At 66.6% G+C, this 11678-nt stretch overlaps 1 protein-coding gene across 1 annotated transcript; it reads left to right on the forward strand.

Moving 5' to 3' along the window:
• The first annotated feature begins 7244 nt into the window (after positions 1–7244).
• B4GAT1 (beta-1,4-glucuronyltransferase 1) lies at positions 7245–11231 on the forward strand. Its single transcript, XM_050914054.1, has 4 exons — positions 7245–7391; positions 7819–8284; positions 8488–9095; positions 11040–11231. Exons 1-4 carry the CDS (start codon positions 7245–7247, stop codon positions 11229–11231), a joined length of 1413 nt encoding a protein of 470 aa, XP_050770011.1.
• The last annotated feature ends 447 nt before the right edge of the window (positions 11232–11678 follow it).

Below are 11678 nucleotides of genomic sequence, written 5' to 3' on the forward strand. Positions count from 1 at the left end.
GCCATCGGAAATGGTCTTGGAAGCAACGTTGGGGCCAACGTTGACCCTGGTCTTGGAGCCGGCGTCGGAATGAACATTGGACGTGGTCTTGGAGATGGTGTTGGACACGGCCTTAGCTCTGATGTCGGCGCTGGAGTTGGCATTGGCGTGGGAGCTGGCATCAGAGTCGACGTCGGCCTTGGTGTGGCAGCTGGCGCCAGCGCCGACGTTGGCCCCAACCTTGGGGCTGATATTGGAGCTGCTCTCGGAGCTGGCGCCGGAGATGATGTTGGAGCTGGTCTCCAAGCCAACGGTGGAGCAGATGTTGGTCCTAGTCTCGGAGCCGGCGTTGCGCTCAGTGTCGGGGCCAACATTGGGCCTGGTCTCGGTGGCAGCGTCAGAGCCAGCGTTGGGCTCGGCATTGGGGCTGTTGGCCCCGCTCTTCCATCCGACATCGGCACTGGCGTTGGACTCACCGTCGGTGCCAGCGTTGGAACCAATATAGGTGCTGGAGTCAGCGCTGGTGTTGGACTTGGCCTTGGAGCCAATATTGGAGCCAACGTTGGCTCCGGTCTTGGATCCACTGTTGGACTTGGCCTTGGAGCTGCTCTTGGAGCCAATGTTGGCTCCGCTCTTTCATCTGGTGTTGGACCTGGCGTTGGACTTGCCGTTGGAGCCACCGTTGGAGCCAACGCTGGCTCCGGTCTTGGATCCAGTGTTGGACTTGCCGTTGGAGCCGGTGTTGGAGCCAATGTTGGCTCTGCTCTTGGATCCGGTGTTGGACTTGCTGTCGGAGCCGGGGTTGGAGCCAATGTTGGCTCTGCTCTTGGATCCGGTGTCGACGTTGGTGTTGGACTTGCTATTGGAGCCGGCGTTGAAGGCAACGTTGGTGCTGCTCTTGGATCCGATGTTGACGTTGGCATTGGACTTGGTGTTGGAGCCAACGTTGGCACTGCTCTTGCATCTGATGTTGGATCTGGTGTTGGACTTGGCATTGGAGCTGCTGTTGGAGCCAACGTTGGTGCCGGCATTGGCTCTGCTCTTGGATCCAACGTTGGACTTGGCCTCGGAGCCAATGTTGGCTCCAACATTGGCTCTGCTCCTGGATCTGATGTTGGCGCCGGTGTTGGACTTGCAGTTGGAGCAGGCATTGGAGCCAGCGGTGGCTCCGGTCTTGGATCTGCCCTTGGATTTGCTGTCGGAGCTGCGCTCGGAGCCAATGTTGGCTCCGGCCTTGGACCCGATGTTGGCACCGCTGTCGGACTCAGCCTTGGAGCCAACATTGGAGCCAACGTTGACTCTGCTCTTGGAACCAGTGTTGACACCGGCATTGGACTTGGTGTTGGAGCCAATATGGGATCTGGCATCGGATCCGGTGTTGGATTTGGTGCTGGAGCTGCCGTTGGAGCCAACGCTGGCTCTGCTCTTGGATCCACCATTGGCCTTGGCCTTGGAGCCAATGTTGACCCTGCTCTTGGATCTGGTGTCGGCCTCGGGGTTGGAGCTGCCATCGGAGCCAACGTCGGCACCGCCCTTGGCACCGGACTTGGCCTTGGAGCCAACCTCGCCACCGGTGTTGGCTCCTCCCTGGGCCCTGCCATCGGTGCTGCCCTCGGAGCCGCCGGCGGAGCCAACGCCGGCGTAGGCTTGGCCGCAGGCGCCCGCCTCCTGCCGGGCCTGGGGGTCCCCGAGACGCCGGGGGGAGCCACCGAGACCTGGACGCCCCCTTACACCCCCCGGCAAGCCCCGCCCTTCGCCTTCGGCCCCCCGGAACCCCCCGAGGCAGCACCCGAAAAGTTACCGCCGAGTCCCGAGAGTCCCGGGGGGATCCCGAGTGGGACCCCCGGCTCCCTCCTTACCCCGGAGACGTCACCGCCGCCACCCCCGCCGGCTCCGCCCGGCCCCGCCTTACGTCGCCTGCTCCAAGGATTGGCCGCCGCCGCCGTCGTCAACCGCGGGGGAAGCAGGCGTTCGGGGGGTACCCCCAGCCCCCGCCCGCCCCCCCCACCCCGGTCGCCCCGCGACCCCTTCGCTGAGTTGTATCAACTCCCCCAGAGCCGCCTCCAGGACGCCTTCCGCCAAGGTAGGGGCTCCGGACGCCTGGGTCCCTTTGGGGGGCACCCATCGGGGTGGGGGGGAGGGGGGGGGATAACTGGGTGCTTGGGTCCTGGTCATGGGGGGGGTGGGGAGGGAGGGCGGATGCCTGGGGCCCATCTTAGGGGGTGCCGGCTGCCTGGGTCCCCAGTGGGGTTTTGGGGGGGGGTGGTGGGTGAAAATAGGGGGTCCCCAGACGCCTGGGACCCTCGGGGTGGGGGTGGGGGATGCTCCCGGACGCCTGGGTCCCTTGGTGGGTGGGTGGGTGGGGGTGGGGGTTGCATAGTCCTAGACCATTGCCTGGGTCCTTTGGGGGGGTGCAAGGTGGGGGGGGGTGCACCCCGGATGCCTGGGTCCTTTATTGGGGGGGGGGTTCACTCCCCAGATGCCTGGGTCCCTTATTGGGTGGGGGGGGGCACACCCTGGACGCCTGGGTCCCTTGGGGGGTGCAAGGGGTGGCGGGGGGGGGTGTTCATGGCCCGGATGCCTGGGTCCCTTAGTGGGTGGGGGGGGGGGGTGCACGCTCCCGGATGCCTGGGTCCCTTGGGGGTGCAAGGGGTGGGTGGGGGGGTGTTCATGGCCTGGGTGCCTGGGTCCCTGACGCCTGTGTCCCCCCCCCCCCCCCCCGTGTCCCCCCCCCCCTACAGCCGGAAGCCAGCGCGCCCCGTCGTTCTGAACTAAGTCTGTGACGCGACTTGCCCCCAGTATGGCATATTGTCATTGTCACCCCGGCCCGGTGCCACCGGCCCCCCCGGCCCCGGCCGTGTCCCCTCCCCCCGCTGCCCCCCCCCGGGGCCTTTCGTGCTAATTTAACTCGTAACGAGTCTCTAAGGTAATTGGGGGGGGCTGGTGGCCCCCCCCTCCCCCAGCCCGGACGCCTGGGTCCCGTCCCCCGTGTCCCCGTCCCTACCCCCGTTCCGGGACCCGTCCCCAAATTTTGTGTCAGTGGGTGGCTTGGACCCACCTGTAGGAGCCTGTGGCCCCCCCCACCCCCCACCCCCCACCCCGAGTGTCCCTGTCCCTTGTCACCCACCTTGTCCCCGTCACCCACCCTGTCCTTGCTGTCGTCCCCCGGGGTCTGCGTTTTTGGCAGAGTCCCCCCAAAAGTGTGTGCGCCCCCCCCCCCATGGGTGTCGTCCCCACTGTCCCCAACCCAAGGGACCGAGGCACGATGTGGCTTGATGTCCCCAATGTCCCTGACCCGAGTGATGGAGACATCGTGGCTCGATGGCCCGATGTCCCCAACGTTCCCAACTCGCGGGGCTGAGGCACAATGTGGCTCGATGTCCCCAACGTCCCCAACCCAAGGGATGGAGACGTGCCATGGCTCGATGTCCCCAACGTCCCCAACCCAAGGGATGGAGACGTGCCATGGCTCGATGTCCCCAACGTCCCCAACCCAAGGGATGGAGACGTGCCATGGCTCGATGTCCCCAACGTCCCCAACCCAAGGGATGGACACGTGCCATGGCCTGATGTCCCCAACGTCCCCAACCCAAGGGATGGACACGTGCCATGGCCTGATGTCCCCTATGTCCCCATCCCAAAGGATGGAGACGTGCCATGGCTCAATGTCCCCGATGTCCCCAACCTGGGGGACGTGGGCACCCGTTGCCCCAAGCCATTGGGCTGGGACAGGTCATGGCTCAATGTCCTCAAGGTCCCAAAGTCCCTCAAGTCCCCCAAGGGACTGTGAGATGTCATGGCCCGATGTCCCTGGTGTCCCCGATGTCCCCGATGTCCCTGGTGTCCCCGATGTCCCCAACTTGAGGGACTGAGACACATGGTGACTCAGTGTCCCCAATGTCCCCAACATCCCCAGTGCCCCTGCCATCCCCAGTGTCCCCAGTGTCCCCAACATCCTCGACGTCCCCAATGTCCTCGACGTCCCCCACCCAAGACATCGAGATACGTCGCAGCGCGATGTCACCGAGCCCGAGGGACTGAGACTCGTCACAACTCGACGTCCCCAACGTCCCTGAGGGACACGGGCACCTCGTCACCGCTGTGACCCAAGGGACCGAGACCCAGCACGGCTCGATGTCCCCAAAGTGTCCCCGAAGGATGTGGACACCACCTGAAAGGACTGAGACATGTCACAGCCCGACGTCCCCAACATCCCCGAGGGACACGGGCACCTCGTTATCACCTCGGCTGGAGGGACTGAGACACGTTGTGGCTTGACGTCCCCAATGTCCCCAAGGGACATGGGACCTTGTCATCACCCTGGATCAACAGACTGAGACACATCGTGGTCTGATGTCCCCAATGTCCCCAACCCAAAGGACTGAGACCTGTCGTGGCCCAATGTCCCCAGCGTCTCTGATGTCCCCGAAGGATGGGGGACATCGTCATCGCCCCAGCTCAAGGGATGGAGACCCACCACAGCCCGACGTCCTCAACGTCCCCAACATCTCTGATGTCCCCGAAGGACGGGGGACATCATCATCACCTTGACTCAAGGGACAGAGACCCACCACAGCCTGATGTCCCCAGCGTCCCCAACATCTCCGATGTCCCTGAAGGACGTGGGGCATTGTCATTGCCTTGACTCAAGGGATTGAAACCCACCACGGCCTGATGTCCCCGACGTCCCCACCACGAGGGACAGGCCCCCGTTGTCCCCAACGACCCCGATGTCCCTCACGTCCCCGCTCGAGGGACTGAGACGCATGGTGGCCCGACAGCCCCCATGTCCCCGATGTCCCCAATGTCCCTGGAGGCCCCGTGGCCCCGACACCCCCTGGCAATAAAGTGGCCCCCGTCACCCCTGTGCCCGTGGCAGCTTCTTTCGAGGGACCCAGGCGGCCGGGGGGGGACACACGATGACACCCAGGCATCCGGGAGGTGGAGGGACGCTCCTGGGGTGGGATGGGGACCCAGGCATCCGGGGGGACCCAGGGGTCCAGGGGTGACCCAGGTGTCTGAGGGGGACCCAGGCATCCGGGGTGACCCAGGCGTCCAGGGGGGACCCAGGTGTCCGGGGGGACCCAGGGGTCCGAGGGGGGACCCAGGGATCCAGGTGGGACCCAGGCATCCAGGGTGACCCAGGAGGCTGGGGGGGACCCAGGGGTCCGAGGGGGACCCAGGGGTCCGGTGGGGGGGACCCAGGCATCCGAGGGGACCCAGGGGACCGGGGGGGGGACCCAGGCGTCCGAGGGGGGACGCAGGGGTCCGAGGGGCACCCAGGCGTCCAGGGGGGACCCAGGCGTCCGAGGGGGGACCCAGGGGTCCGGTGGGGGGGGACCCAGGCGTCCGAGGGGGGACCCAGGCATTTGGGGTGACCCAGGGGTCCGGGGGGGACCCAGGGGTCCGGGGGGACCCAGGGGTCCGAGCGCTGCGGAGGCAGGGCGGGCAGGGCGGGCCCCAGGCCCCGGCAGGCCCCGCCCCGCGACCGCCTGAGCCCCGCCCCCCGACCGCTTGGGCCACGCCCCCTCCCGAAAGGCCTGTGGTCCCTCCCCGCGCATGCGTGGTTCCTCCCGGCGACGCGGCGCGGTGAGCTCCCGGCCCCGGCGGGTCCCGGCCCCAAACTGGTCCCAGTCCCCCCCCAAACTGGGCCCAGTTCCCTCCCTAGACTGGGCTCGGTGCCCGCCCCACCCCAAACTGGGCCCAGTCCCCGTCCCCCCCAAACTGGGCCCAGTTCCCTCCCTAGACTGGGCTCCGTGCCCGCCCCACCCCCAAACTGGGCCCAGTGACCCCCCCACACTGGGCCCAGTCTCCCCTGTACTGCTCCCAACACCCATACTGGTCCCAGTAACTCACCCGGATTGGTCCCACTCACCCCTCCCAGTAGTCGTCCGGCACCCATAAAGCTCCCAGCACCCCCGTACTGGTCCCAGCACTGATACTGGACCCAGTAACCCCCTATACTGGTCCCAGCACCCCCATACTGGTTCTAGAGGCCCATACTGGTCCCAATAACCCCATACTGGTCCCAGTAACGCCTTACTGGTCCCAGTGATCCCATAGTGCTTCCAGCATGCCGTACTGGTCCCAGCTCAGCACTGGTCCCAGTGACCCCACAGAACTGGTCCCAGTGACCCCATACAGGTCCCAGTGCTCCCCAGCACCCTCCCAGTAACCCCCAGTACCCCCCAGCACCCTCCCAGTACACACCTGTGTGCCCTCCCAGTGACCTCCAGTAGCCCCCAGCACCCTCCCCATACCCCCCAGTACACTCCCAGTCCCTCCAGCACCCTCCCAGTGCCCCAGTACCCTCCCAGTAGCCCCCTGGACCCCCCAGCACCCTCCCAGTAGCCCCAGCCCCTCCACTACCCCCAGCACCCCCTAGTGCTCCCAGTACCCCCTCAACCCCTCCCAGTACCCCCCCAGCACCCTCCCAGTGCCCCCAGAAGCCCTCCAGCCTCCTCCCAGTCCCCCCTCAGGACTCCCAGTACTCCCCCAATGCCCCCAGCACCCTCCCAGTAGCCCCCGGTACACTTCCAGTGCCCCACTGCACCCTCCCAGTTCCCCCAGAAACCCCCCAACTCCCTCCCAGTCCCCTCCCAGTATCCCCCAGTCCGGGGAGGGGGGGCGGTCAGCAGACGATGGGCCGAGGGCGGCTACTGGGGGCTGCGCCTGGCTACTGGGAGGACTGGCACTGCTGCAGACCCTCTACCTGCGAGCCCTGCCCCCCCCTCGCTCCCCCCTCCCCACCGCCGCCCCCCCCCACCCATGACCCCCCCCCGGGGGGTGCTGGACACCTCGGGGACCTTCCGGGTATATCGGGATCTTTTGGGGACCCCCCCTTACTGGGATCCCCCCGAATTAGTCCTGGCCACCCACGGCACCCCGGGACGGGTGGCGGGGACCCTGGGGGGGGCTGTGGGGGGGCTGTGGGGGGGCCGCTCTCGGTGGCTGTTTTTGGGGTACCCGAGGAGGGGTTGGGGGAGCTGTTGGCAGCTTTGGGGGGCCCTGCCGGGGCTTACGGGGTCGCTTGCGGTTACACGTGGTGGTGGGGGCGGCTGCGCGTCCCCCCGCCGTGCCCCCCAACCCCGGCCCCCAACCCCGGGGGATGTCGGGGGGCCCTACGACGTCTGGCGGTTGCTGACCCCCCCAGTTACACTTTGGGGGTGCCGTACCCTGGGAATCTGTTGCGTAACGTGGCCTGGGCGGGAGCGGTGGAGGAAAAGGGGGGCTCCTTCCGGAATGGGGGTCCCGGCCCCCCCAAAATGGAGGGGCGCTTCGTGCTGCTGTTGGACGCCGACGTGGTGCCCAGCCGGGGGCTGCGGGAGGAGTTCCTGAGGCTGCTGCGGGCGGGGGGGGCCGGGCTGGGCCCCCCAATATGGGGGGCTGGCGAGGGATTGGGGGACCCCCCGGTGAGGGGGGCTGCGGGAGTCTTGGGGGACTCCCCAGCTGGCGAGGGATTGGGGGACCCCCCGGTGAGGGGGCTGCGGGAGTCTTGGGGGACCCCCCAGCTGGTGAGGGATTGGGGGACCCCCCGGTGAGGGGGGCTGCAGGAGTCTTGGGGGACCCCCAGCTGGCGAGGGATTGGGGGACCCCGCGGTGAGGGGGGCTGCGGGAGTCTTGGGGGACCCCCCAGCTGGCGAGGGATTGGGGGACCCCCCGGTGAGGGGGCTGCGGGAGTCTTGGGGGACCCCCCAGGGCGGGGGGTTGCAGGACTCTTGGGGGACCCCAATGTCTTAGGGGTTCCAGGGGGCTTGGGGGACCCCAAAGCTTTGGGGGCTCGGGGGGCTTTGGGGACCCCCCGGCATGGAGGGCTCCTGATGGCCTCGGTGGCCTCAGGGTCCCCAGCGCCCTGGACCCCCCCGTGTCCCTGGTGTCCCCAATGACCCCAGGGTGCTCAACGCCCTGAAGGTCCCCGACAGGCTGGGTGTCCCCAGCGTCCCGGGTGTCCCCAGCGTCCCGGGTGTCCCCAATGTCCCGGGTGTCCCCAATGTCCAGGGTGTCCCCAACACCCTCAGCAATGTGGGTGTCTTTCATGGTCTGGAGGTCCCCAATGTCCCGAAGGTCCCCAACGCCTTCAGTGACCCAGGTGTCCCCAACGCCTTGGAGGTCCCCAAGGGCTTGGAGGTCCCCAAGGGCTTCCATGGCCCAGGTGTCCCCAACACCTTGGAGGTCCCCAAGGGCTTCCATGACCGAGGTGTCCCCAACGCTTTGGAGGTCCCCAAGGGTTTCCATGGCCCAGGTGTCCCCAGCGCCCTGGAGGTCCCCAAGGGCTTGGAGGTCCCCAAGGGTTTCCATGACCCAGGTGTCCCCAACGCCCTGGAGGTCCCCAAGGGCTTGGAGGTCCCAAGGGTTTCCATGGCCCAGGTGTCCCAACGCCCTGGAGGTCCCCAAGGGCTTGGAGGTCCCCAAGGGCTTCCATGACCCAGGTGTCCCCCATGCCCTGGAGGTCCCCAACGCCCTGGAGGTCCCAAGGGCTTGGAGGTCCCAAGGGCTTCCATGACCCAGGTGTCCCCCATGCCCTGGAGGTCCCCAACGCCCTGGAGGTCCCCAAGGGCTTGGAGGTCCCCAAGGGCTTCCATGACCCAGGTGTCCCCCATGCCCTGGAGGTCCCCAACGCCCTGGAGGTCCCCAAGGGCTTGGAGGTCCCCAAGGGCTTCCATGACCCAGGTGTCCCCAACGCCCTGAAGGTCCCCAACGCCCTGGAGGTCCCCAAGGGCTTCCATGACCCAGGTGTCCCCAATGCCCTGGAGGTCCCCAACGCCCTGGAGGACCGCAATGCCCCAGGTGCCACCACGCCATCCTGGGACCGGGTTGTGTTCGTGCTGCCGGCCTTCGAGGTCCGTGCAGGGACACGGGTGCCGGGGACGAAGGCGGAGCTTCTGCGACTGTGGGACACGGGGGACGCCCGGCCCTTCTATGGGGCGCTGTGCCCCCGGTGCCAAGCACCCACGGGCTACGGGCGCTGGTGGGCGCTGCCACCCGCCCCCCACCTGCGCGTGGCCTACGAAGCCCCGTGGCGTGACCCTTGGGAACCCTTCTACGTGGGGCCGGCCCACGGCGTGCCACCCTTCGATGAGCGCTTCCTCCAGTACGGCTTCAACCGCATCAGCCAGGTGCTGTGGGGCAGGGGGCCGTGGGGTGGCCGTGGTGACCATAGGGTGACTGGGGGGGCTGAGGGTGCTGTAGGGTGGCCAGGGAGGCTGAGGGGGCTATAGGGTGGCCATGAGTGCTGTAGGGTGGCCATGGAGGCTGTGGGGTGGCCATGGAGGCTGAGGGGGCTATGGGGTGGCCATGAGTGCTGTGGGGTGGCCATGGAGGCTGTGGGTGCTGTGGCATGACCATAGGGTGGCCATGGGGGCTGGGGGTGCTATGGGGTGACCATGAGTGCTATGGGTTGGCCATGAGGGCTGGGGGTGCTATGGGGTGACCGTGAGTGCTATGGGTTGGCCATGAGGGCTGGGGGTGGCCATGGGGTTGTGGGTGCTGTGGGGTGACCATAGGGTGGCCATGGAGGCTGGGGGTGCTATGGGGTGACCATGAGTGCTATGGGTTGGCCATGAGGGCTGTGGGGTGGCCATGGGGGTTGTGGGTGCTGTGGGGTGACCATAGGGTGGCCATGAGGGCTGGGGGTGCTATGGGGTAGCCATGGTAACCATAGGGTGGCCATGGGGGCTGAGAGTGCTGTGGGGTGGCCATGGGAGCCCTGGGTGCTGTGGGGCGGCCACAGAGCCCATAGGGTGGCCATGGGGGCCCTGGGTGCTGTGGGGCGGCCACAGAGCCCATAGGGTGGCCATGGGAGCCCTGGGTGCTGTGGGGCAGCCACGGTGCCCATAGGGTGACCATGGGGGCCCTGGGTGCTGTGGGGCAGCCACGGTGCCCATAGGGTGGCCGTGGGGGCCCTGGGTGCTGTGGGGCAGCCACGGTGCCCATAGGGTGGCCGTGGGGGCCCTGGGTGCTGTGGGGCGGCCACGGTGCCCATAGGGTGGCCATGGGGGCCCTGGGTGCTGTGGGGTGGCCATGGTGCCCATAGCGTGGCCATAGGGTCTATGGGTGCCATGGAGGTCTGTGGGTGCTGTAGGGTGCTATGGATGCTACGGGGGTCTGTGGATATTGTAGGGGGTCTAAGGGTGCTGTAGATAGTCCATGGGTGCAATAGGGATCTATGGGTGCTATGTGTCTTTTTGGGTGCTCTGGGGGGGTCTGTGGGTGCTACAGGGATCTATGGGTGCTATGTGACTCTATGGGTGCTGTACGGGGTCTGGGGGTGCTATAGCGGGTCTATGGGCGTTATGGGGGTCTATGGGTGCTATATGGGTGCTATGGGGGTCTGTGAGTGTTATGAGGCATCAGTGGGTGTTACGTGGGTCTATGGGTGCTATAAGGCATCAGTGGGTGCTATGGGGGTCTGTGGGTGCTATGTGGGTCTATGGGTGCTATGGGGGTCTATGAGTGTTATGAGGCATCAGTGGGTGCTATGGGGGTCTATGGGTGCTATGGGGGTCTATGAGTGTTATGAGGCATCAGTGGGTGCTATGGGGGTCTATGGGTGCTATAAGGCATCAGTGGGTGCTGTGTGGGTCTATGGGTGCTATGGGGGTCTATGAGTGTTATGAGGCATCAATGGGTGCTGTGGGGGTCTATGAGTGTTATGAGGCATCAGTGGGTGCTATGGGGGTCTATGGGTGCTATAAGGCATCAGTGGGTGCTCTGTGGGTCTATGGGTGCTATGGGGGTCTATGAGTGTTATGAGGCATCAATGGGTGCTATGGGGGTCTATCAGTGTTATGAGGCATCAGTGGGTGCTGTGGGGGTCTGTGGGTGCTATGAGGCATCAGTGGGTGTTATGTGGATCTGTGGGTGCTATAAGGGATCAGCGGATGCTGTAGGTGCTATGGGGATCTATGGGTGCTATGGTGGTCTATGGGTGCTATAAGGCATCAGTGGGTGCTATGGGAGTCTATGGGTGCTATAAGGCAGGAGTGGGTGCTGTGGGGTCTGGGGGTACTGTCGGGGTGTGGGGGGTGCCGTGGGTGCCATGGGTGACGGTGCCCCTCCAGGCCTGCGAGCTGCACGTGGCCGGCTTCCGCTTTGCGGTGCTGGACGGGGCCTTTGTCGTCCACCGCGGCTTCAAGGAGGCCGGCGGCTTCCACGGCGGGCGGGAGGCCGAGCTGCACCGCAACCGGCAGCTCTTCCGGCGCTTCCGCGCCGAGCTGCGCCAGCGCTACCCCCGCTCGCCCCGCCACTGCTGACCGCACGCCTGGGTCCCCTCCGACCGGACACCTGAGTTCTCTCTGCCGGATTGCCGGGATCCTCTCCCCCTGGACGCCTGGGACCCCTCCATCCCGGACACCTGGGTCCCTTCTGCACCCATCCTGGACGCCTGGGTCCCCTCTGCACCAGACGCCTGGGTCCCTTCTGCACCCGTCCTGGACGCCTGGGTCCCTCCGACCGGACACCAGAGTTCTCTCTGCCGGATTGCCGGGATCCTCTCCCCCTGGATGCCTGAGTCCTCTCTGCACCGGATGCCTGGGTCCCTTCTGCACCCATCCTGGACGCCTGGGTCCCCTCCATCCTGGACGCCTGGGTCCCCTCTGCACCGGACGCCTGGGTCCCTTCTGCACCCGTCCCGGACGCCTGGGTCCCCTCCGACCGGACACCTGAGTTCTCTCTGCCGGATTGCCGGGATCCTCTCCCCC

Source organism: Gymnogyps californianus, unplaced genomic scaffold (assembly GCF_018139145.2).
Source record: "Gymnogyps californianus isolate 813 unplaced genomic scaffold, ASM1813914v2 HiC_scaffold_317, whole genome shotgun sequence".
In the NCBI taxonomy this organism is placed as follows: Eukaryota; Metazoa; Chordata; class Aves; order Accipitriformes; family Cathartidae; genus Gymnogyps; species Gymnogyps californianus.